Here is a 22,668-nt window from a genome sequence, read left to right on the forward strand (position 1 = left end):
TTAATTTGGAGGCTCAACTGGGGACAAATCCAAGCTCATTCAGATGGTTGACAGAATTTATTTCCTTGTGGCTGTATGACTAAGCACCCTATCCTTTTGCTGGCTCTCAGACAGAGATTGCCCTAACTCAGATCCGTAGAAGCTGCCTGTAGTTTATTGTCATGTGGACTTCCTCAACATGGCAGCTTACGTCATCAAGTCAAAAATTAGAATCTGTTCTCTAGTTTCCTAAGATGTAGTCTTATATAATGAAACATTATATAAGCAGTATATCACAGCAGTAACACTCAATTACTTTGCCCTACAATGCAACTTAATACAATGATAGCCAATCACCTTTGCCCTTTAACATAACCTAGTTCAGGTAGTGACATGGCATCACCCTTTACCATATTCTAACAGAGAAGCAAGTCACAAGGTTTTACCCAAACTGAAGAGAGGATTACACCAAGGTCTGGATGCCTGACAGTTCCTCAAAAAGTTAAACATGGAATTATCATGACCCTGCAATTCCATTCCTGGGTAAATACCCAAAAGAACTCAAGACAAATACTCAAACACCTGCACACAAATGTTTGTAGCAGCATTATTCACAATCACCAAAAGATGGAAATAACTCAGACGTCCATCAACTAATGAATGGGTTTAAGGGGAGAAAAAAAAAAAGTGGTATATTCCTACTATGGAATATTATTCAGCCATCAAAAGGAAGGAAATACTAATCTACACTACACATGGATCCTATATTCTACTTAGTTTACTATTAAACCTATCTAAGGTCCTGGGTGCCTGGGTGGCTCAGTTGGTTAAGCGACTGCCTTCGGCTGAGGTCATGATCCTGGAGTCCTGGGATCGAGTCCCGCATCGGGCTCCCTGCTCAGCAGGGAGTCTGCTTCTCCCTCTGACCCTCCCCCCTCTCATGTGTGCTCTCTCTCTCTCTCATTCTCTCTCTCAAATAAATAAAATCTTTAAAAAAAACACAAACCTATCTAAGGTCCTTATTTCCATATATTTACCATTACATAATTTCCATTTAATTTTATTAGAGATTCAAATTCCATGGTGAAATTCTTTAAATTTTTATTTATTTATTTATTTTAAAGAGAGAGAGAGAGAGAGAGCACGCAAGCAGGGGAAGAAGCAGAGGGAGAGAGAGGGACAAGCAGACTCCACACTGAGCACAGAGCCCAGTGTGGGACTCAATCCCATGACCCTGACATCATGACCTGAGCCAAAATCAAGAATCAGTGACTCAACCCACTGAGCCACCCAGATGCCCCTAGTGAAATTCTTTATATGCTTATTTTCTCCACACTTTCTTCAGAAAAATTTTTAACGTATCAATCATACTTTATTTACAGTTCTTATCATCAACTCCAGTATCTACAGCATATGTCAATCTATTTCTATTGTCTGTTTTACTTTTTCTCTTGGTTTTTCATTATGCTTTCCTTTCTTTGGTATGCCTAGTAAATATGTCCTAAATGACAGATAATGTGTCTACCATGGTTATATGTGTAAAACTTATCTCCTAGAAGATTATCCATCCAATAGGTATTTAGTGAGCACTGACTATGTGCCAGGCACCATGTATAAGTGACGCAGTAACAAAAAGAATACAGTCCCTTCCAGCAGGGAGTTTACAACCATGTGCAGGAAGTACACACTTAACCCATCATTAAAATGGGCAGAAAGGCCTATAAAATCTGAGCTCCCTATTACATCTTCCTTCAATGACCTCATCTCTGATTTTTCTCTCCTTTGATCACAGAAGCCACATGATTCCTGGTTGTCTGTTGAACAGCAAGTACATTTCAGTCTCAACACCTCTACACTTGTTATTCTTTCTGCCTAGTATGCTTTGCTCTTCCTCCTGATAACCACATGACTTGCCCTGTGTCACCACCCTCCCAATATTCCCTTCCCCCATTCCCTGTCTCATGTTTCACCACAGCATGTACTATATATTTTATTATTTGTTTATTGTCTGTCTCCTTCTGCTATAGTATAAGCTCCATGAGGGCAGGTATTTTTTTATTATTGTTGTTCATTACTTTACTCATTGCACTTCAAACAACATTGGACAAATAGTATGCACTTAAATATTTACTTAGTAGATGAATGAATGAATGATTTAAAATGTGATGCGCAAAGTGCAGGGTACTAAGAGGAAATACAGCAGAGGGCCTATGCCTCTGTGAGGCATGTATGTTTAAACCAACATGTAAACAATGAGGAGACAATAAGGAATGGATACAGAAGCAGGATCAACATGCATGACAGAATTTAGTACAGAAGTTGCAAGAATCTGAAAGATGTCATATATGGCTGGCATACACAATGTAAAGGATAAACTGGTACACTATCAGTTTGAAGAGAAAAACAAAGGCCAGCCATTTAAAGGATTTGAATTAGTAGCCATTCAAGAGTTTTCAAACACAGGCACAGGACTGAATTTGGATTTCTGAAAGGTCACTCAAGCTACAGTGTTGAAAGTTAATTGCGGGGGGCGCCTGGGTGGGTCAGTTGGTGAAGCCTCTGACTCCTGGTTTCAGCTCAGGTTATGATCTCAGTGTTGGGGGATCGAGCCCCACATCCGGCTCCCTGTTTAGTGGGGAGCCTGACTGGGATTCTCTCCCCCTCTCTCTGCTTATGCTCTCGCTCTCTAAAATAAATAAATAAATCTTTATGGCTACAAAGAAACCAATTAGAAGGTTGACAAAGTAATCCAGATTGGATGATGAAAGCTGGAACTTGGTGTTAGCATGAGCAAAGAAAGAAGTAAATGGATCAGAAAGCATCTATAGGTGAATTCTCTGTAGCAGTATTTATCAAGAATGACTCTAAGGTTCTAGCTTGAGAAACAGTGTGGAAAATACCACCACTTTCTCAGGCAGGAAAGAATCAGGTTGAGAAGCTTACAGCAGGAGTCAGCAAACATTTTCTGAATGGACCAGTAACAAATACTTCAGGTTTGCTGGGTGACATGGTCAACTCAGTCTCATTTCTCAACTCATTTCTCAACTCAGTCACTAGGGAAAAAAGCAGCCATCAGCAATCTGTAAAGAAAAGAGCATGGCTGTGTTCCAATAATACTTTACAAATCAGGTGGGCATGGAGTTAATTGCCAATTGCTAATCAAAGAGAAAATTATGAGCTTAGCTTTTAACTTGTTACTTTCAAGGTGCCTCAGAGGCATCAAGCGAAACTATTTAAGAGGCACGCACACATGCAGAGATCTAGCACAGATAAATATATATAGATTGGAGATGTGAGCCCTAAGAGTAAGGTTGCCCCAGGGTGAGGGTGTACAATAACATTTCCTACTCAGAATCCAAAATAAAACCACATTTACAGAACAAAGATAGGAAAAACAATCAGCATGAAAACTAAGAATGAGCATTTAAAACAAGCCAAAAAATACAAAAACAAAACTAGAACTGAGTAGTGTGCCAGAAGCAGATATTTAGAGAAGGAAAAAGTGACCAAGAGACTCAAATGCTTTGAAGAGATAAAGACCAGGATTACAAATTATATACTGAATTTACTGAGAAGGAGAGGTTGCTGGTAGCCACTGCAGGAGAAATTTCCATAAGCATGAGGAAAGAAGCCAGCCGATGGTAGATTAATGATTAAGTGAACAGTGCAGAAATGAAAGCAAGGAAGGATAATTCTTCTAAGACCTGTGGCTATGAAAGGGGAGACTAAGGTGACAGCTATAAAGTGACAAGGGGTGAGTGTGCTCTAGGTGACCACATTTCTTTCCACTAAACTGGATGCACCATGTGGTGAGGGATCATGGGCATCTTGTTTATCACCACCACATGCTTCCCACTTAGCCCAGGGATTAGCACATTTGTTGACTGAGAATTTTTAAGAGCAAGGGTAATGGAAAAGAGCTGAAAGACAAGTTTTAAGACATGGAAGAGAGAAAAGATAATCCGTAAAGACTGTAGCCCGTGAAGGCTATAAGGGGTACATCTGGAACCTAACAAGAAGAACTGGCTTTACTGAGGATGGGAACACCTCTTCCTTGTAACAGGACAGAAGGGGAAAAAAGTGGATGAATACAGATTAAGGTAAACATGGGCAAGAAATGGAGGATATTAATAAGGGCCAAGCTTGCTAATTGTCCTATAACACATGAAAGTTTCCTGCACAATAAACAACTGCCCAGCCCAAAAGCTAACAATAATTAACACTGAAAAGTTTTTGCAGACTAACTCAAATCACAAAGTTAAAGTCTACATAGGGACTATACCACTTTCCACCAGAAACACATTTATAATTTATGTTTTATGCATATGGACAGAAGCTCAACACAAAGTTAAACATAGAACATTAAAATGTTTCCAACGTTAAATACATACCATCATTCAATGAAATCCAGAGAGCTAAGAGAACATTTTTAAATCACCAAGTTTTTTCCTATGAAAGTATGAGTCAGTACTAATCATGACTGAACGGGAGAAGATATTTGAAATGACATATCCAATAAGGGTTTAAAATCCAAAATATATAAAGAACTCACACAACTCAATACCAAAATACAAATAACCTGATTAAAAATGGGGCAGAAAACCTGAATAGACACTTTTCCAAAAAAGACAATACAAATGGCCAACAGACACATCAAAAGATGCTCAACATCACTAATTATCAGGGACATGCAAATCAAAACCACAATGAAATCATCACTTTACACCTGTCAGAATGGCTAGAACTGAAAGACAAGAAATAAAAGGTGTTGGTGAGGATGTGGAGGAAAAAGAACCCTCACGCATTGTTGGTGGGAATGCAAATTGGTGCAGCCACTGAGGAAAACAATATGGAAGTTCTTTTTTTTTTTTTTTTTTAAGATTTATTTATTTGAGAGAGAGAGCGCACGCAACAGAGAGTGCACGAGCAGGGGAAGGGGCACAAGGAGAGGGAGAACCAGACTCCCCGCTAAGCAGGGAGCCCAACAACATGGCACTCAATCCCAGGACCCTGGGATCATAACCTGAGCTGAAGGCAGGCACTTAACCGACTGAGCCACCCAGGCGTCCCACAAGTTCCTTTAAATATTAAAAATAGAAATACTATATGATACAGTTATTCTATTACTGGGTACTTACCCAAAGAAAACAAAAACATGAATTCAAATATATGTACCCCTATGTTTACTGCAGCATTCTTTACAATAGCCAAGATATGGAAGTAGCCCAAGTGTTCACCGACAGATGAATGGATAAAGAAGAGGGGACACACACACACACACACACACACACACACACACACAGATTATTACTTGGCCTTAAGAAAGACCAAGATCTTGCCATTTTCGACAACATGGATAGATCCAGAGGGTATTATACTAAGTGAAATAAGTCAGAGAAAGACAAATAGCATATGATTTCATTTATATGTGAAATCTGAAAAACAAATAAACAAAAAGCAGAATCTCAGGGCGCCTGGGGGGCTCAGTTGGTTAAACTCCTGCCTTCAGTTCATTCAGGTCATGACCCCAGGACCCTGGGATCCAGCCCCACGTCGGGCTCCCTGCTGAGCTGGGAGCCTGTTTCTCCCTCTCCCTCTGCCCCCGCCCCACCTGTGTGCACTCTCTCTCTCTCTCTCTCTCTCTCTCTCTCTCTAATAAATACATCTTAGGGAAAAAAAGGCAGAATCTCATACCCATAAACACAAAGAACAAACTGACAGTGTCCAAAAGGGAAGGGAGTAGGGGGATGGGTAAGTGGTTGAAGGGGTTGGGGAAATACAGGCTTCCACTTACAGAATTAGTCACAGAGATAAAAGGTACAGTACAGGGAATATAGTCAATGGTACTGTAATAGGGTTGTATGATGACAGATGGTAGCTACACTTGTGGTGAGCAAAGCATAATGTATAGAGTTGTGAAATCACTATGTTGTTCACCTGAAACTAATGAGACATTACGTGTCAATGACAGTTCAATTAAAAAAAATTGATCATGAAATACAATGCTTAAGTGGCTTCTTGCTCCCTTTAACTTATACCATTTAAAATAATCCAGGGGCAGTTGGCTGGCTCAGTCGGTAGAGTAGGCGACTCCTGATCTTGGGGGTGTAAGTTCGAGCCCCATGTTGGGTGCAGAGATTAAAAATAAAATCTTTAAAAAAAATAGAATAATCCAGTGTAAACAACACTGACTTATTTTAACCTCCACATGCATATTTTTGCATTTTACCATGCATTTTATTTTGCATTTATATTATTGCATTTAGCAGTAATTGCATTTTCTCTTATGCTTTTCACAAAATGTTTGACTTAAGGACACGTATATTACACGTATATAGTTTCTCACCTTGACTACTCCATCAAAGCCAGGGATTGTGTTAACCTTTGCTTTCTTAGCTAATAATTTGCTTTCAATCTTGTCACCCATGGCTTGAATAGCATGTGTGTCAGGTCCAATGAAAACGACATCTTCTGCTGCCTGTGGAGAAACACAAGTAGAAATCTGTAACAAAAACAATATGGTGCTTGATACAGTCACAACTTTATAAAAAGAAAAACCCGTATGTATATTTACTAATTACTTACATACCAAAAACAACTTAAAAGCAAAGGATTTGAACCAATACATTAAAATATACAGTGTTGGGGGCGCCTGGGTGGCTCAGTTGGTTAAGCAACTGCCTTCGGCTCAGGTCATGATCCTGGAGTCCCGGGATCGAGTTCCGCATCGGACTCCCTGCTCGGCGGGGAGTCTGCTTCTCCCTCTGACCCTCCTCTCTCTCATGCTCTCTCTCATTCTCTCTCTCTCAAATAAATAAATAAAATCTTAAAAAAAAATTAAAAAAAATTAAAAAAATAAAATATACAGTGTTGTATATACTACAAGTGCACAAAGATACAGGAAACAAAGTCGGGCCAAAGAAAAATAACAAATGAAGAATTCCTGCTTGATATTAACAGTATTCTTTGGGAAAGCCATTTCTGTGGTGTTGTATTTATATATAATATCCTGCCACCTAACCTAAACAGTAGGTTCACCTTTAAAACACCTTATAAATCTCTGCATTCTCCATACCCTACAGCACACTGCCTAGGTTCAACACAAATGTCCTTTTTCATTAAATACCAAATCTGTGCCAGGCTTTGAGCTAAATGTAGGGGATATGGATGAAAACCACAGGATATCCCCTAATTCAAGGGAATGTGATCACTAAACCTCAGGGAAATAGACAAAGAAAAGTACAGAATGTTTACATCCTTGTGACTACAAGAAATGAATCGAGAATATAGTGGGAATTGACCAGGTAGAGTTATAGTTTCAACAAAAACTCTTCGGTATCAATCACATTTAGTTCCCCAGCCATGGATCCACCCCTCTGTGTTTACAGTATTATAATGAACAAAATGTTAATGAATTTTGCCAACGAACTAATCTGGGAGAGAGCAAAATATGATGTAGTCAGTGCCACTATGGAGCATGGTCTAGAGAAGTAAAGGTGAGGATTGCTGAAGTGAAGGATGAGGTTACTAGGCAAAGAATGGAGGTTAAATATGAAAAAAGGAAAACCAGAATGGATGCTGGGCACCATCTTAGGCCCTGAACTGTTGATTCCCCATGACCTTTGGTCAGGTTGATATAAAGAATAAATCATGTATTTTATGCCTCATATTCTATCTATTAGCCCTGGTGCCTGAAAGGACTCTGGGCTTGGGAGAGGAGCTTCATTCTCCTTCCAAGCATATTATCCAGAGTAGCTACTGCAGTGTGTTGTTGGATTGGTCTCTCAGCCATTATGAGCCAAGAGGATTAAACCCATCCAGAGCAGAAGGTGGAAGGAGAACAGGGAATCAACAAAAGCAATGTATAGGAGATAAATAACAGGGGGGGTGAGATGGCTATGACAGCGTACAGGAAGCTGACAGAGAGGTCTAGAGGTTCTAAGAGGAGTCCAGGCTGAGATATGGATTTTCAAAGGCATTAAATACAAGAGAACATTAAAAGTTGTAGATGAAATCACTCAGATAAAATGTATAGAAAAGCCAATGCCTTTAAACTCAGGATGTATACTTTCTCTTGTGCCCAAAACCAACACAGAAGAAAAGGGAAATTTTAGATTCTGAACTAATAAAGTCTCCTTTTCTTTGTGTGACAGTGGGAATAATAACCACCTTGCAAGTTTGACTGAGTATTAAATAAAATAATAATGTAAAACACCAAGCTGAGTGCCACAACTGTGAGTTCTTATCTCTTAACCAGAAGTCCTGATAAAAAGAGAACACTAGAAAAGTAAGACAGTTAGGTCCATAGGACCTCAAAATTATAGGAACCCAAATACTTACAATTACCAGTTATAAATGGCATAATGCAAGATGAGAAACCTCTTCAGCAAAAACAGAGGCCCATAAAGTACCTCCCCATCAAATGTCTGTATTTAAGAGAACCTTATGTTCTTAATTTTAAAAAAAGAATCTTTTGTGAAACCCCCAAGATGTAAACACATGAAAAGTGGAGCTGCTCTGTAAGACGGCAAAGTGGTCATAGGCTTACATCTTCGCATACTCCACGTCTCCAGTCATTTTGGATCACAGCAATTATCATATTCATTTCTCTTCATTACAAACCTGCCACCCACTAAATGCCAAGCCAAGTCAAGAGGAAACAATCATGTTTCAACTATCAATTGGTTTCCCATATTTCCCTTTTACTTGCTAAGATGGAGGAATTCTTATTATAAATGCGGTTTTAAATACCACTATGCTAGACAGACTTAATCAAGTAATCAGAATACCCAAACAGCTGAAGAAATAACATAAATGAGAACATCCAAAATACATTATGATTATACAGTAAAACTTCTGATTAACAGGAGCCCAACAACTAGGAACCTCTGATTAGTTAACTAGATTTTTCTCATGCATTCTGATTTGAGACAAATTACTTACCTCAAAATGCAAAATACCAAGAAAAAAAGCTCACATCAAGTATTTAATGACTATTCTTTTGTCCCATCCAACAGAAAAGAAAAATAGCCAATAGTAAGCTGGGTAACTACTCAGACAGATGTTTCAATGAACTCATTTCCTCTTTCTTTAGATGTTTTGGTAGTATTCCCTGGGCTAGCCCTTAAATGTCATTAAAGCAAAATGAGAACGCAGCGTCCTAGTTCCTAACTCCCCTAATTCTTTGGCCAAAAGAGCAAGGGTGAGGTCAGGGTAAGACAGTATGGCAACTGCAAAGTGATGGAGCATGTTTTAAAAGTTCTGAGATTTTGACCAAAGTCATCTGTGTGATTTAGAAGTTAAGGCCAGAATTTATCACTAGTAAGTCCCTTTTGATAATCTTTTGTTCACCCTGGATCTTTTGTCATCCATCCAATTCTCTGTCTCCCTTAATCACCAGTAAGTCTTTTTGACATTCCATAGCAATAAAATGCACTTCTAAATATATGCTTTATAAGGTCCTTGTAAATTTACCATGAATGATAAATATAATACCTGAAGGCAGGTAAATGTCTTACAGTCATGGGCCTGGATGGCTCAGTCAGTTGGGCATCCAACTCTTAACTTTGGTTCCACTGGTGACCTCAGGGTCATGAGGTCGTGTCCCGCATCAGTCTCTACGCTCAGTAGGGAGTCAGCCTGAGATTCTCTCTCTCCCTCTGTCCTTCTCCCCACCCCCGCTAGTGCATGCTCTCCCTCTAAAATAAATAAATCTTTAAAAAGTGGGCTTTTTTTAAACAGCACTGGAAAACACTTTAATAATAATACATAGGAAAGAAATTACAAAAAGCCAAAATCACTGCTCTACGATTCCTTTCATTTTCTAAATTCTGTGATTTTATGATTCTGGTCAAATTTTGATAGAAGAAAGAAAAAAAGGATTCATTTTTAACAGCATTTTAGGGGAATAATGAGATTTAACTTACAACAGGCTTTATGTTGTAAATGAAGGACAGAAATAATCATTATTTAGGGCGCCTGGGTGGCTCAGTCGTTAAGCGTCTGCTTTCGGCTCAGGTCATGATCCCAGGGTCCTGGGATCGAGTCCCACATCAGGCTCCCTGTTCAGCGGGAAGCCTGCTTCTCCCTCTCTCACTCCCCCTGCTTGTGTTCCCTCTCTCGCTGTGCCTCTCTCTGCCAAATAAATAAATAAAATCTTAAAAAAAAAAAAGAAATCATTATTTATAAAAAATGTATGATACTCGGGGCGCCTGGGTGGCTCAGTCGTTAAGCATCTGCCTTCAGCTCAGGTCATGATCCCAGGGTCCTGGGATCCAGCCCCACATCGGGCTCTCTGCTCCGCAGGAAGCCTGCTTCTCCCTCTCCCACTCCCCCTGCTTGTGTTCCTTCTCTCGCTGTGTCTCTCTCTGTTAAATAAATAAAATCTCTAAAATTAAAAAAAAAATGTATGATACACAATTCATTCTCAGAAATATAAGTAGTAAACTGCTACACTATGAATTCAGATTTCTTTTAAATGCATACACTTTAGGCTCACCAAGATACTTGGATAACTGTAAAACCAGGGTCAGGCAAGAGACATAGCCATGAAAAAATTGCTGAATTGCCCAAAGGACTTAGATTCTAGATTTTAATATATTCCTTGCTAAAAGGAAAAAGAGTTTCTGGTAGAAAAGGTCTGTTCAGGATTGGTGTGGGGAACTTAACACATGAGTTAAAAAAGTGAGCCAGTGAGAAAGCTTTCAAAAATTATTATGACTATGTCAAAAGCACATAGTAGCAGATAGAAAAGCTATGCCCTAAATATGGTGTTAACAGTATGGACATCAAAAAGAATAATAGGGAGATTACAAGGTTAATTCATCTTTTCAAGACTTCAGAAAAAAATCTTTTGCTGCTATCTCTATTCAAGTACTTTAACTTCTTAGACATGTATCACTCATTTCAAAAACAATACACAGTTCTTTAAAAAAGCAATATAGAAGAAAACTAACTTTACAGATAAAATTAAGCAAAAAAGGATCAAGATAAAATCCCATACAATGTTTCTACAAGGAAACTAAAATAAATACTAGAATAACATCCATGAAAGGGGAAAAAAAAAAAAACACAAGAGAAAAACATATCAACATGTAACAGATCAAAACTGTTACCTACTATTTCAAAACAAGCTGAAAAACATTTTTCTCAAGTTATAGAAAACATGAAACAACATAAATCAGAATTAGAAATGTTCAGAAATGAGATGACATGCCTCAAGATAAAATCAGAAATTAAAAAGAAATATCATTCTAGAAATGAAGACTACCCCAGAGGGAACTCAAGAGTGAATAAAGAAAACAGATAATGCCTTACAGAAAATAGAAAGTGAAAGGAAGAAACTTTTCTGAATTTAAATATCAAAACAATGAAATTATTTTTAAAAGATACAAGAGAAAATGAGAAACTGAAGAAAAAGAGCATCCAACATATGGATAAGAGGAGTCTTTCAAGAAAACTAAAGCAGGGCGCCTGGGTGGCTCAGTTGGTTAAGCAACTGCCTTCAGCTCAGGTCATGATCCCAGGGTCCTGGGATCGAGTCCCGCGTCGGGCTCCCTGCTCTGCGGGGAGCCTGCTTCTCCCTCTCCCACTCCCCCTGCTTGTGTTCCCTCTCTCGCTGTGTCTCTGTCAAATAAAGAAATAAAAAATCTTAAAAAAGAAAAAGAAAACTAAAGCAAAGAAAAAAAATACCACAACTGTATTTCAAGAAAACGGTTTTAAAATTGGAAATAGATAGCAAAAAGACATACTACAGCAAAACTGAGAAATTCCATCTAGAATGACCATGATACATTCTAGCAATACTGCTTACAAGAAAAGCAAAAAATACAAGAAAAAAAAAAAAAGAATATGTGACTTATACAAAAGAGAAGTTTAAATTATCACTGGACTTGGACAACAGTAATCCATGCCAAAAGAAAATGGAATAATATAGTCAAGAAAAAGTACGAGCCAAAGATTTTAAATCCAACAAAACTGACGTCCAAGAAAAAATGCAGAGAAAATGAAACAAACAAGAACTCAGGGCCTCTTTCTGAGGAACTGAATAAACCTGTAGTTTGCAAACTACAAGGCTGTGAGCCTAATCTGGCCTGCTACCTGTTTCTGTACAGTCCGCAATCTAAATGGATTTTGGCAGGAGCACCTAGCTGGCTTAGTCGGTGGAGCATGCAACTCTTGATCACAGACTTGGGAGTTTGAGCCCCATGTTGGGTGTAGACTGCTTAAAAATAATATATCTATGTATATGTAAATGGTTTGTGGGGGGAAACAAAGTTTTGGGGGGGAAATTTTTTTTTTTTTAAGATTTTTATTTATTTGCGAGAGAGAGAATGAGAGACAGAGAGCATGAGAGGGAGGAGGGTCAGAGGGAGAAGCAGACTCCCCGCTGAGCAGGGAGCCCGATGTGGGACTCGATCCCGGGACTCCAGGATCATGACCTGAGCCGAAGGCAGTCGCTCAACCAACTGAGCCACCCAGGCACCCTGGGGGGAAAAATTTAAGAACACTGTATCCTGGGGCAGCTGGGTGGCTCAACAGGTTGAGCGCTGATCCTAGGGTCCTGGGATGGAGCCCCGCATTGGGATCCCTGCTCGGCGGGAAGCCTGCTTCTCCCTCTCCCACTCCCCCTGCTTCTGTTCCCTCTCTTACTGTCTCTCTCTGCCAAAAAATAAAATCTTAAAAAAAAAAAAAAAAAAAATACTGAGTAACTGCAACAGATTGTTTTGCAAAGCCAAAAATACTTGCTATCCGGCCCTTTACAAAAAGGTTTGCCCACTCCTTTCTAGAGAATGGGCTTCAGAAAAACAAAATGACTAAAAAGAGGTCAACATAAAGGGCCTGTGGTTACTTGCAGGACTAAAACCAAATGAAGGCTAAGGAGAGAGTATACTTTATATCAGCTATATTTTCTTTTTATTTTTCCTTTTTTATTTTTTATTTTTGTTTTAGAGAGGGGAGACAGGCAAAAGGAGAGGGAGACAGAGAATCTTAAGCAGGCTCTATGCCCAGCACAGAGCCCAACACAGGGCTTGATCTCACAACCCTGAGATCATGACCAGAGCCAAAGATCAAGAGTCCTATGCTTAATCGACTGAGCCACCCAGGTGCCCCATACTAGCTGTATTTTCTGACAACACAGGTACAGTACAACTATTTTTATTTATTTATTTATTTGACAGAGACACAGCGAGAGAGGGAACACAAGCAGGGGGAGTGGGAGAGGGAGAAGCAGGCTCCCCGCAGAGCAGGGAGCCCGATGTGGGGCTCGATCCCAGGACCCTGGGATCATGACCTGAGCCGAAGGCAGATGCTTAACGACTGAGCCACCCAGGCGCCCCAGTACAACTATTTTTAAAGTGAGGGAAGAACAGCAAGATGATATGTAAAATTTCTTTAAAGTCTTCAATGATCATATTGGTACTGATACTGTCATCCTCAGATTGCTGTGTGTGTGTGTGTGTGTGTGTGTACACATACTACTGACTAGACAAGGAATCATCAAGTATTCTAATTTTATCCTCTCCCCTGTCCCGGAGAGTCAGAACTCTAAATATGAAAACGAAGATACAAGAGTAACAAAGAAGAGGTTATCTTGAATTTTAATTAAAAGTATCACTATGGGGGCACCTGGGTAGCTCAGCTGTTAAGCATGTGCCTTCGGCTCAGGTCATGATCTCAGGGTCCTGGGATCGAGCCCCACATCGGGCTCCCTGCTCTGCGGGGAGCCTGCTTCTCCCTCTCCCACTCCCCCTGCTTGTGTTCCCTCTCTCACTGTGTCTCTCTCTGTCAAATAAATAAAATCTTTTTTTTTTTAATTAAGATTTTAAAGATTTAAAGAGAGGGAACACAAGCAGGGGGAGCAGGAGAGGGAGAAGTAGGCTCCCTGGGAGCCAGACGCAGGGCTCGATCCCAGGACCCTGGGATCATGACCCGAAGGGAAGGCAGACACTAAATGATGAGCCACCCAGGCGCCCCTCCAAAGAAATTCTTTAAAAAATTCCTCTCCCTTAGAGTGGAGAAAAAGATATCAGAGTTAAAATACCACCATTTTGCAATCCCGTGAAATACTAGATAGAGACAGAAAGCATCAAAGGCTGCTCACATTGTAACAAGTGCTAACAAGACACTATGTGCCTCAGGGACGCCTGGGTGGCTCAGTCGGTTAAACGTCTGCCTTCGGCTCAGGTCATGATCCCAGGGTCCTGGGATCGAGTCCCGCATCGGGCTCCCTGCTCCATGGGGAGCCTGCTTCTCCCTCTGCCTCTGTCTCTCTCTCTGTCTCTCATGAATAAATAAATAAAATCTTAAAAAAAAAAAAAAAAAAGACACTATGTGCCTCCTACAGTCTTGACCAAAGGCATCCGAACCTGAATCTGATCCCATCTCTGAATCCACGTGTCGGAATCCAATTTGCAGAAAATGCCAAGAATGGAGGAAAACCCTGACTTGTACCATGAGCACCCGATCAACTAAGTCAAGATGGACAGAAATTCTACAAGTCAATATCCCAAGGTTCTTTAACAGAAGTGTAAGGAAGAGAGAAGTCTGAAAAGAAAACCTGTGGATTAAGAGAAATTTAAAAGGCAAAGTTCAAAATAAATAGACCAGACAAACCATAGTTTCTAGGGATGCACATTTGGACAATAAAATTATTTTAAAATGCAAGAAAAGGATTATTATAAAAGTCAAGTAGTGGTTATGAATAGCGAGAGATCAGAGAACAGGACTGAGACGGGCCACATGGACAAGATTCAGGGCAAATGTCTAATAGCTAGACCTAAGCAGTGACTACAAGATTATTTACCTTAAGTAAGCCACACATTCGTTTTGCATAGTTTCTCTCTTTTATTTTACAATAAAGATCTTGAAAATGATTTCAGAGTGGCCACACCAACTTCTGGAGTGAAACCAGCAGCTGGATCTGAGCAGACAGGAGCGAGGTGGGGGTGAGCACTCCCACCACTACCAGCTGGCGGTGCAGCGGGACAGCGCAGGATTAGAGAAGACTGGAAACCGAATCCTAATTCTGTTTCCTCCATACAGACTGTGGGGTATCAATCAAGAGGAGGTGCAGAACCCTAGAAAAGGGTGCCATCGGCCTCCAACCCCCTACATTTACAGGAATCACTTTCTTTGAAGTGCCAGTCAGCTCACTGTGAATTTAGAACCCAAATTATGTGACTCACTGGGATAAGAACATTAAGGTATTTGACTGTTAATGTGGGTGGGTGGTAGAGGGGAGACAAAGGTTTCATTCTAGAATTCTAAATAAAAACTTATAAACCAGCACAGTTTGTTCATTTGTTTGGGACGCTAACTGTAAGATCAAATGAAATCTAATGACATACTTACAAACTGTATTTACCTTACAGAGCACTGTGTATGCTGTGACTTAATTTAGCCAAAGGAATCTGTGTCTTTCTCTTTCAATATTACCAGTATCTGGATTTCATTCGGTCTAGTGCGTATTTTGTATTAAGTGTCTACTTGGCACAGTGCACTCAAGCAATATTATTACTTCCAGATGACAGCCATGTACAATATTTAGTTAGGGAAATGAAATAGTAGTAACTGTCCCCACTGTAACAATTGGCAGAAGTCAGTTTTCTAGTTGAGGAATATAGTTACATATAAAAACCTGTTTTTCATTCACAGGAAGTGAGCATTACAGCAACAGAACACTTTCTACTTCTAATATCTGACAGTGGAATGATGTCCATTTCTACTTTTCAGCTATTACTAAGTCTGAAAATGGTTAAATTTCTTTTATTAAATGTTTTGGGTTTCTGACAAAGGTACTTGGAGCAAACAAAAGGTTTTTGGGTACTTTTTAATTTAATAAAAGCCATTGAAATAAACTATAAATCTCTGAATATCTTTCTACTTTTGGGGTAAATAAAGTTTTCAAGCTCATAGGGAGATATTCTATTTTTTTTTAATTCTCATTACTATATTCTATATTAACTTTGGAAATGTTCTTTCCATTTCAGAAGATTAAAGTTTGTCAGTTTTCGCCATCTCTTTTGTGCAAATCTGAATTCTTCTTTTTATTTCCTTGTAATCAGCACTGATACCTATTTCCAGAGTCTAACTGATTGTAAAGAAGACGCTGGGCACTTAAGCTTCACTGATCACACTCTTAGTTAGTGCAGACCAGGACACTAAAAAGAGATGAGTTCAGATAAACCTGAGTGGGCTGTTAACCTTTTTTTCCTTGGGGGCGGGGGGGGGGATGTAGATGCAATAACATTTCCAGCTGAAAGACTCATTCTAAGTTCCTAATGTTTAAGAATGCAAATGAAGTATTCTGTTTTTTCTGTGCCTGGAGGTGTTACGTGAGAAAACAGAAAGAGGTTTCTAGGATTAGTTCCACAGATTTCCTTTATCATGTAAAATCTCAGGCTGGTTGCAATGGAAAGAATCAAAGAAAAGCAATAGAAAAGACACCCAGAGAAAATGAATTCAATAATTTCCTTGGCAATCACATCGAGAAAATTAAAGTGAACTAAAAAAGTCAGATGTTGGGATGAATCTTAGCCTCCCTCCTTTAAAGATATTCTAGTTTTAATATTTAGAACATTAAAAAAAAAATACATTGGCAAAATACTGATGATCAGTTCAATGACACTAAATTTTCTCAGATGAAATTGTCAAATGTATCACTGAGCTACCTGGCATTTTCAAGAAATCAATTTATATGGTAATAATGCTTTCATTAAAAATGCAGGTACAAATTTTAAAGTTTTTCTTTTAGAATGCATACTTTAAAGGACAAAGAAAGAAGCTTCACATTTAAATTTGTATGTGTTGCTAAGGTTCTCCTTATGTAAACTGGCCATAGAAATTAGTTATGAAGTTGTACTTTCCTTCTTTTGCACATCACATAAAATATTTTCTATCCCTACAGTCTGGATATTAAAAATGAGCTGCTTTCATTTCTCCCTGATCCAATTATTTTTAATGTTTCATGCATACTAAAATTAATTGGTACTTTTGGATTGAAAACGAATACTTTCCCAGTTCAATTTTGGAATATACCTTATAATAACTATAAAATTAGATGAGCAATTTTACAGCATAAGTAAAAAAAAATTAAGATTTAATAATACTTCAATTAGCATGAGGGGATGTTAATGCAGATGCCTTGTGACCCAGCTTCCTGTTCATTCCTCACAGTCCATTAATATTTACTGCCACTAGTGAGTAAGAATAGTCAGGTGGTAAACTGGTGAAAGGCTAGAGAGCTTTTGTTTAGTCCAAATATTAGATACTAAATTTAATTAAATGTTTTTAAATTGGTCTGGGATATGATCTGAATTATGTACTTTTTCTATTTCCTTTGAAAATATTTATGTATTTCTTTTAAAATTTACTACAAGCAGAAGTCCTCCCATATTCCTTGCTAAATTTACTGCTTTCTGGAACACATCAAGTTTTCGATACCACCACTGGATAGAAATAAGAGTTATATGGTTTGAATAAAGCATGCTCTACCTATAGCTGGGATATTCTTTTTTGTTGGCACATTTAATTGCCAGGCTCTACGATAGCCGACATTATAAAACTTATTTCAAATACTGAATAGAGGGCGCCTGGGTGGCTCAGATGGTTAAGCGTCTGCCCCCAGTTCAGGTCATGATCCCAGAGTCCTGGGATCAAGGCCCACATCGGGCTCCTGTCTGGGCGGGGAGCCTGCCTCTCCCCCTGCTCATATTCTCTTTCTCGCTCTATCTCTATGTCTCAAATGAATAAATAAAATCTTAAAAAAAAAAAAAAAATACTGAATGGAATGCTAAAAAAGCAGAGATCATGATTTCCAATTAAAATTGCCCGGAACAACCGAGTAATTCCTCACACTCCTCAGCACATTTTAACCCACCAACCTGCTACTTTCACCCTTCAGTTTGGTCACTAACAAGGATGCAATGAAGTGAAAGTGACAATAAGATATAGTGGAATGACCCAAATAGAGGTTAATTTATCCCTAAGTGGGAAAGTTTTTTAAGTTTAACAAAGAGAGTAAAAGAAAAAGGAATAATTTTTTTTTTTAATTTACTTATTTAATACTGTCTACAGGGCATTGTATTACGGTTTGCTTTATCCTAAAAACCATTTTATAAACATTTCGGTCCTCAGCTTCTAGTTTGTTTACAAAGTTAGAAAGTCTTCACTTTATTCTAGAATTCCACAGTAGTATCTTACGTTGTAAGACAACTCACAGTTTTAACAGATTTTTTAATATCTTTTCCTTAGGGCGCCTGGGTGGCTCAGTCAGTTAAGCGTCTGCCTTCAGCTCAGGCTCAGGTCATGATCCTGGAGTCGAGTCCTGCATCGGGCTCCCTGCTCCGCAGGGAGTGTGCTTCTCCCTCTGACCCTCCTCCCTCTCATGCTCTCTGTCTCTCATTGTCTCTCTCGCAAATAAATAAAAATCTTAAAAAAAAAATAAATTAAAAAAAAAAAAAAAGAAGCAATAGAGTATAACAGTTAAGCACAGGGACTGTGGAGCCTGCCAGAACTCCAATTCTACCATGAACCACCTGGTTGGGCTTTGACAAGTTACTTAACCACTCTGTGCCTCTTTCTGAACCTGTGAGGGTCCAATGAATTGATAAATGCAAAGCACAAAGGCCAGAGGGGACCCATGGGAAGCTGCTACATAAGTGTGAAAGACTGGAAGTCCGTTAAACAACTGCTGGCTGGCTCCCACCTGCCTTCCTGGGTGCACAGGTTTAACACGTTCCAGGAGCCACGCTCCAGAGACGGTCCTCCTGCTGTTAGCCCCTTCGCCCCAACTAACTCAGACCCTTCCTGAAGAGGCTAAACCCACCTTTCCCCCCGCACCCTTCATCTCTTCCTTTCAATTGGCTCCTTCCCCTCTGCCAACCCCTGCTCGAGTGGAGAGCTGCTTGCCCTTCGGACACATGACTAAAATAAAGGTGAGCCTTCTTCCAAAGAAAGAGTGAGACACTGTCCTCCAGGAGGAACAGATGTTACACAAAGTTTCTTTAAAGTGACTATCACAATACAGCAGCCAGATCTCCTCTGGTACTGGAAACTGCAGAGAAGGGAATGGTAATGGAAAGACAGAAACGAAAGTGTGGGGAATGGCCTGCTTGAGGAACAAATGCAGCCTCCCAGCCAACGGTGAGCCACTGGAGAGTTCGGAAGTGCTCTGCAAGGTCAGCGAGGCAGCGGCGCTCCGAGGAGGAGACTGAGATGAAGGGATCAGTGGCCCAGGTGAGAAGGAGGACGTAGGAGCCACTGGAGCAGCCGTGGGATCTAGTGGGGGGAAAGAGGTAAGAGAAGCTGCAGTGATAACAAGAGAGCTGGCAATGGATTCAGGGAGAATGAATAAATGAGGAAGTGTAAGGGAGGGGAGTAGTTAAAGGTAACTATAAAGCTCTTTCCACCGGAAAACTTCACTGAAATATGAAACCAAAAAGCAGGTTTGGTTACCAGGACAGTAAGATTCATTCTGCCTATTAGTGCCTTATTAGTAGGACAACCAGGGGGGACTCCAAGGGAAGACATTCTTATCTGGACCTAGAAATGTCTTCAGTAGATCAGACCCAAACCAATCATAAAATGTCTTGTGATAAATTACTCAGCACTTAAAACCTCACATGTACCTGGGTAATCTCTACTGCCATGTGCTGTGAAATACTTCTGACAGATTTTAAACAGTTTACTCATGTTATTATTACCTTTAATATTTCAGTTCCAAAACAAAAAGCGTGTTTTTGGAGTACTACTGTTCATGCTATAAAGCTCTGTGGTTTAGGATGTTTTTCTGTTTTAGAAGCTCAATTTTGACACTGCAGTTACCCTACTTGACCAAAGACTTCAACTCCGGTTTAATAATGCTATTTAATTACAAATACACTTCAAAAGTCTTCTTAAATTCTTGGCTTCAATACCCACACGAGAAGCTGAACAGAGAGAATATGACAGGTGAGCAGAACACATAAACTGCCGTCAAGGATGAAATCCATGAGCTGGGATGACATGCCAAGGCATTTCCATAGAACACAAAGGCCCACCCACCATACCAATTAGAAAACAGTGCTCTGATGACGAAAGAGTCATTAGTCTCCAGCAATTTCCAGCTATTTTAAGAGGAGGCTAAATCCTAGTTAAGGCCTACCAAGAAATCAATGCCTCATGAGATGCAACTGATTTAAAATACAGTCTTCTGACTTCTTTAGGTTAGCTATAATAAAGCCCTCAAAAGATTCAGTCCTTTTCCAATATGGTTGTCCAATCTACAAAGAATTTTCAAATTAACCACACGTAAATTGATTTCTGGGGCATGCATGCATGCATTTATTTATTCATTCATTCATTCATTTATTTATTTAGATGAGAGGACAGCATAGAAATTACCTTAGACTGGAAAGGTGTAACCTTATGAGTTTAAAGTAAGAATCTTACACTACTGGGAAACAGAAAAATTATAATCATTGTTCGTACTACTAAATAGTCAAGATATATCTGTAAGATAATTGTTTCAAACATACTCATCTGTAGTTTCCTAAATAAAATTTTTAAAAGTTATTTAAAATAATGTAAGTCTCCTATTGCAACAACTTGGGATGACATCATAGGTAATCCAGACAGCACACAAAATACACCCCCACCTTGGGGTCAGCTTCATGAAAACAAACAGACTCAAATTAGCATTAATCCCTGTATCTGCCTAAAAACCTCATTTCTTCCACAGATCCCATTTGACTCGTCTTTCCAAGAATTCCTTTTCCCTACGTTAGTCTCAACATGCTAAGACATAATTCCGGTTCCTTCTTACATGCTTACCCTCTTTCTGCAATTTTTTTTTCCATCACAGAGAATAACACTTAATCCATAAACTGAAACGTTAACAATCAGCAGGTATGAATTTATCAAGGACCCATAGAATGGGGTGTGTTTAAACCTATGATGCTTCAATCCCACATCTACCAGGCTGCCAGGTCCTGCCCCACTCTATTTGGGGCTGGGAGAGTGAACCCCTGGCCTCTTAAGAGCATAATTCAAATTTTCTGGGAAAACCAGACATTTTCTAAATATAACATTAATGTTTACATAAGCTACTATATTTTACATATATTTCACCAATGCAATTAATTTTCAATTAATCCACAGATTTTTAATTCTGAAAATAATTCCTCCACAGCATTTCTAAATTCATTATCCACATTCTCAACTGATGTGCACTGAAGAGAATGTAAATCGAATGTTACTGAAAATGATTATTAGGCCCCACAACATTCAAACTACACAAAACATTCTAAGATTACTTCTGTATCATCCCTATTTTATTTTCCCTATTACTCTACACTCCCCATCCATTAGCACAGATAACTGCACCATGTGCTTTTTGATTCTCCCAAAATCTCTAATGGCCATAACTAAGTATGTACTTACAAACGTGACAGTGAATGTGCACTAGACTAAATATATTTGTACAGATACACAGCTGTTTCAAACACCACACCCAGACCACAGTAGTCAATTCCTATCCAACTAAAAAGGGACTTTTTTTTTTTTTTTTAAGATTTTATTTGTTTGACAGAGAGACACAGCAAGAGAGGGAACACAAGCAGGGGGAGTGGGAGAGGGAGAAGCAGGCTTCCCGCCGAGCAGGGAGCCCGATGTGGGGCCCGATCCCAGGCCCGTTGAGACCATGACCTGGGCTGAAGACAGACACTTAACGACTGAACCACCCAGGCGCCGCAAAAAGGGACATTTTTAAATAATTGGGGGGGGGGGGGGGGGAGTCTTTCATGACATGTTAAATTACATAACAGTCTAATTTTCGTGTCCATAAATAAAGTTTTATTAGAACACAACCATACCCATTCATTTACCTATCATCTAGGACGACTTCCACACTGCAACTGCAGAGTTGTGCAGTTACAACCAAGTTGAACAGTTGGGACACTATGGCCTGCAAATTCTAAAATATTTATTATCTGGCCCTTTACAGATGAAGTTTGCCAAACACCGCTTATATGATAAAAGGGTTTAAAATTCCAGTCATTATAATCATGAGCACCAGCTGAATAACTATCTTGCACAGATGCCATACAAGTGATTTGTGCATTTATAAATATCTGCTTACTTAAGAGGAACTTAGGGTATCAAATCTGTTCCATGAATGGCTCAAACACAAAGGTAGACAATCCACCTGTTATTCATTTACTTGCTCATTAAACAAATATGTATGAGTCAGATATAGTTCTAGGCACTGAGGAAACAGTAATGATCAAAACAAAAAAAACTACTGTGGTTGTGTAGGTTACTAAATATGTATCAGACAGCAATACATACTTCAGAGGAAAATAAATTAAGAAATGGGAATTAAGAGTATGAGATGGTGGGAGAATGGTAACCTGCAATTTTAATTAGGATAGTCAGGGTAGGCATCTTTGAGAAAATGACTTTGGATAATGGCCCAAAGAAGATCTATCTGGAGGCAACGTGTTCCAACCAAACAAACTAGCAAGTGAAAAGACCCTGAGGTTGTAAGCGTACCTTATATCTCAAAAAAGAGCTAAAACAAAGGAAGTGAGAGAGTGTAAAATAATTATGTCAGAATGGTGCAAGGAGGGTGATGGGTGTCTTGAAGGACTTTGGCTCTGATTCTGAATGAAATTGGAAGCAAATAAAGGTATTTTGTGGTTTGGTTTT

The 22,668-nt window shown here is 39.3% G+C and overlaps 1 protein-coding gene across 3 annotated transcripts in view; it reads right to left on the minus strand.

Moving 5' to 3' along the window:
• PCCA (propionyl-CoA carboxylase subunit alpha) overlaps positions 1 to 22,668 on the minus strand; it is a 403,499-nt gene that overhangs the window by 289,590 nt on the left and 91,241 nt on the right. For all 3 annotated transcript variants that reach the window (XM_045869658.2, XM_045869657.2, XM_064585924.1), the window contains one exon: positions 6,326 to 6,457. In XM_045869658.2, coding sequence (XP_045725614.1) covers positions 6,326 to 6,457 — 132 coding nt within the window. The remainder of the gene's footprint in view (positions 1 to 6,325; positions 6,458 to 22,668) is intronic.

The sequence above is a fragment of the Mirounga angustirostris genome, unplaced genomic scaffold (genome assembly GCF_029215605.1).
Source record: "Mirounga angustirostris isolate CCGP_5_RB_7025 unplaced genomic scaffold, mMirAng1.0.hap1 SCAF_3, whole genome shotgun sequence".
NCBI lineage: Eukaryota > Metazoa > Chordata > Mammalia > Carnivora > Phocidae > Mirounga > Mirounga angustirostris.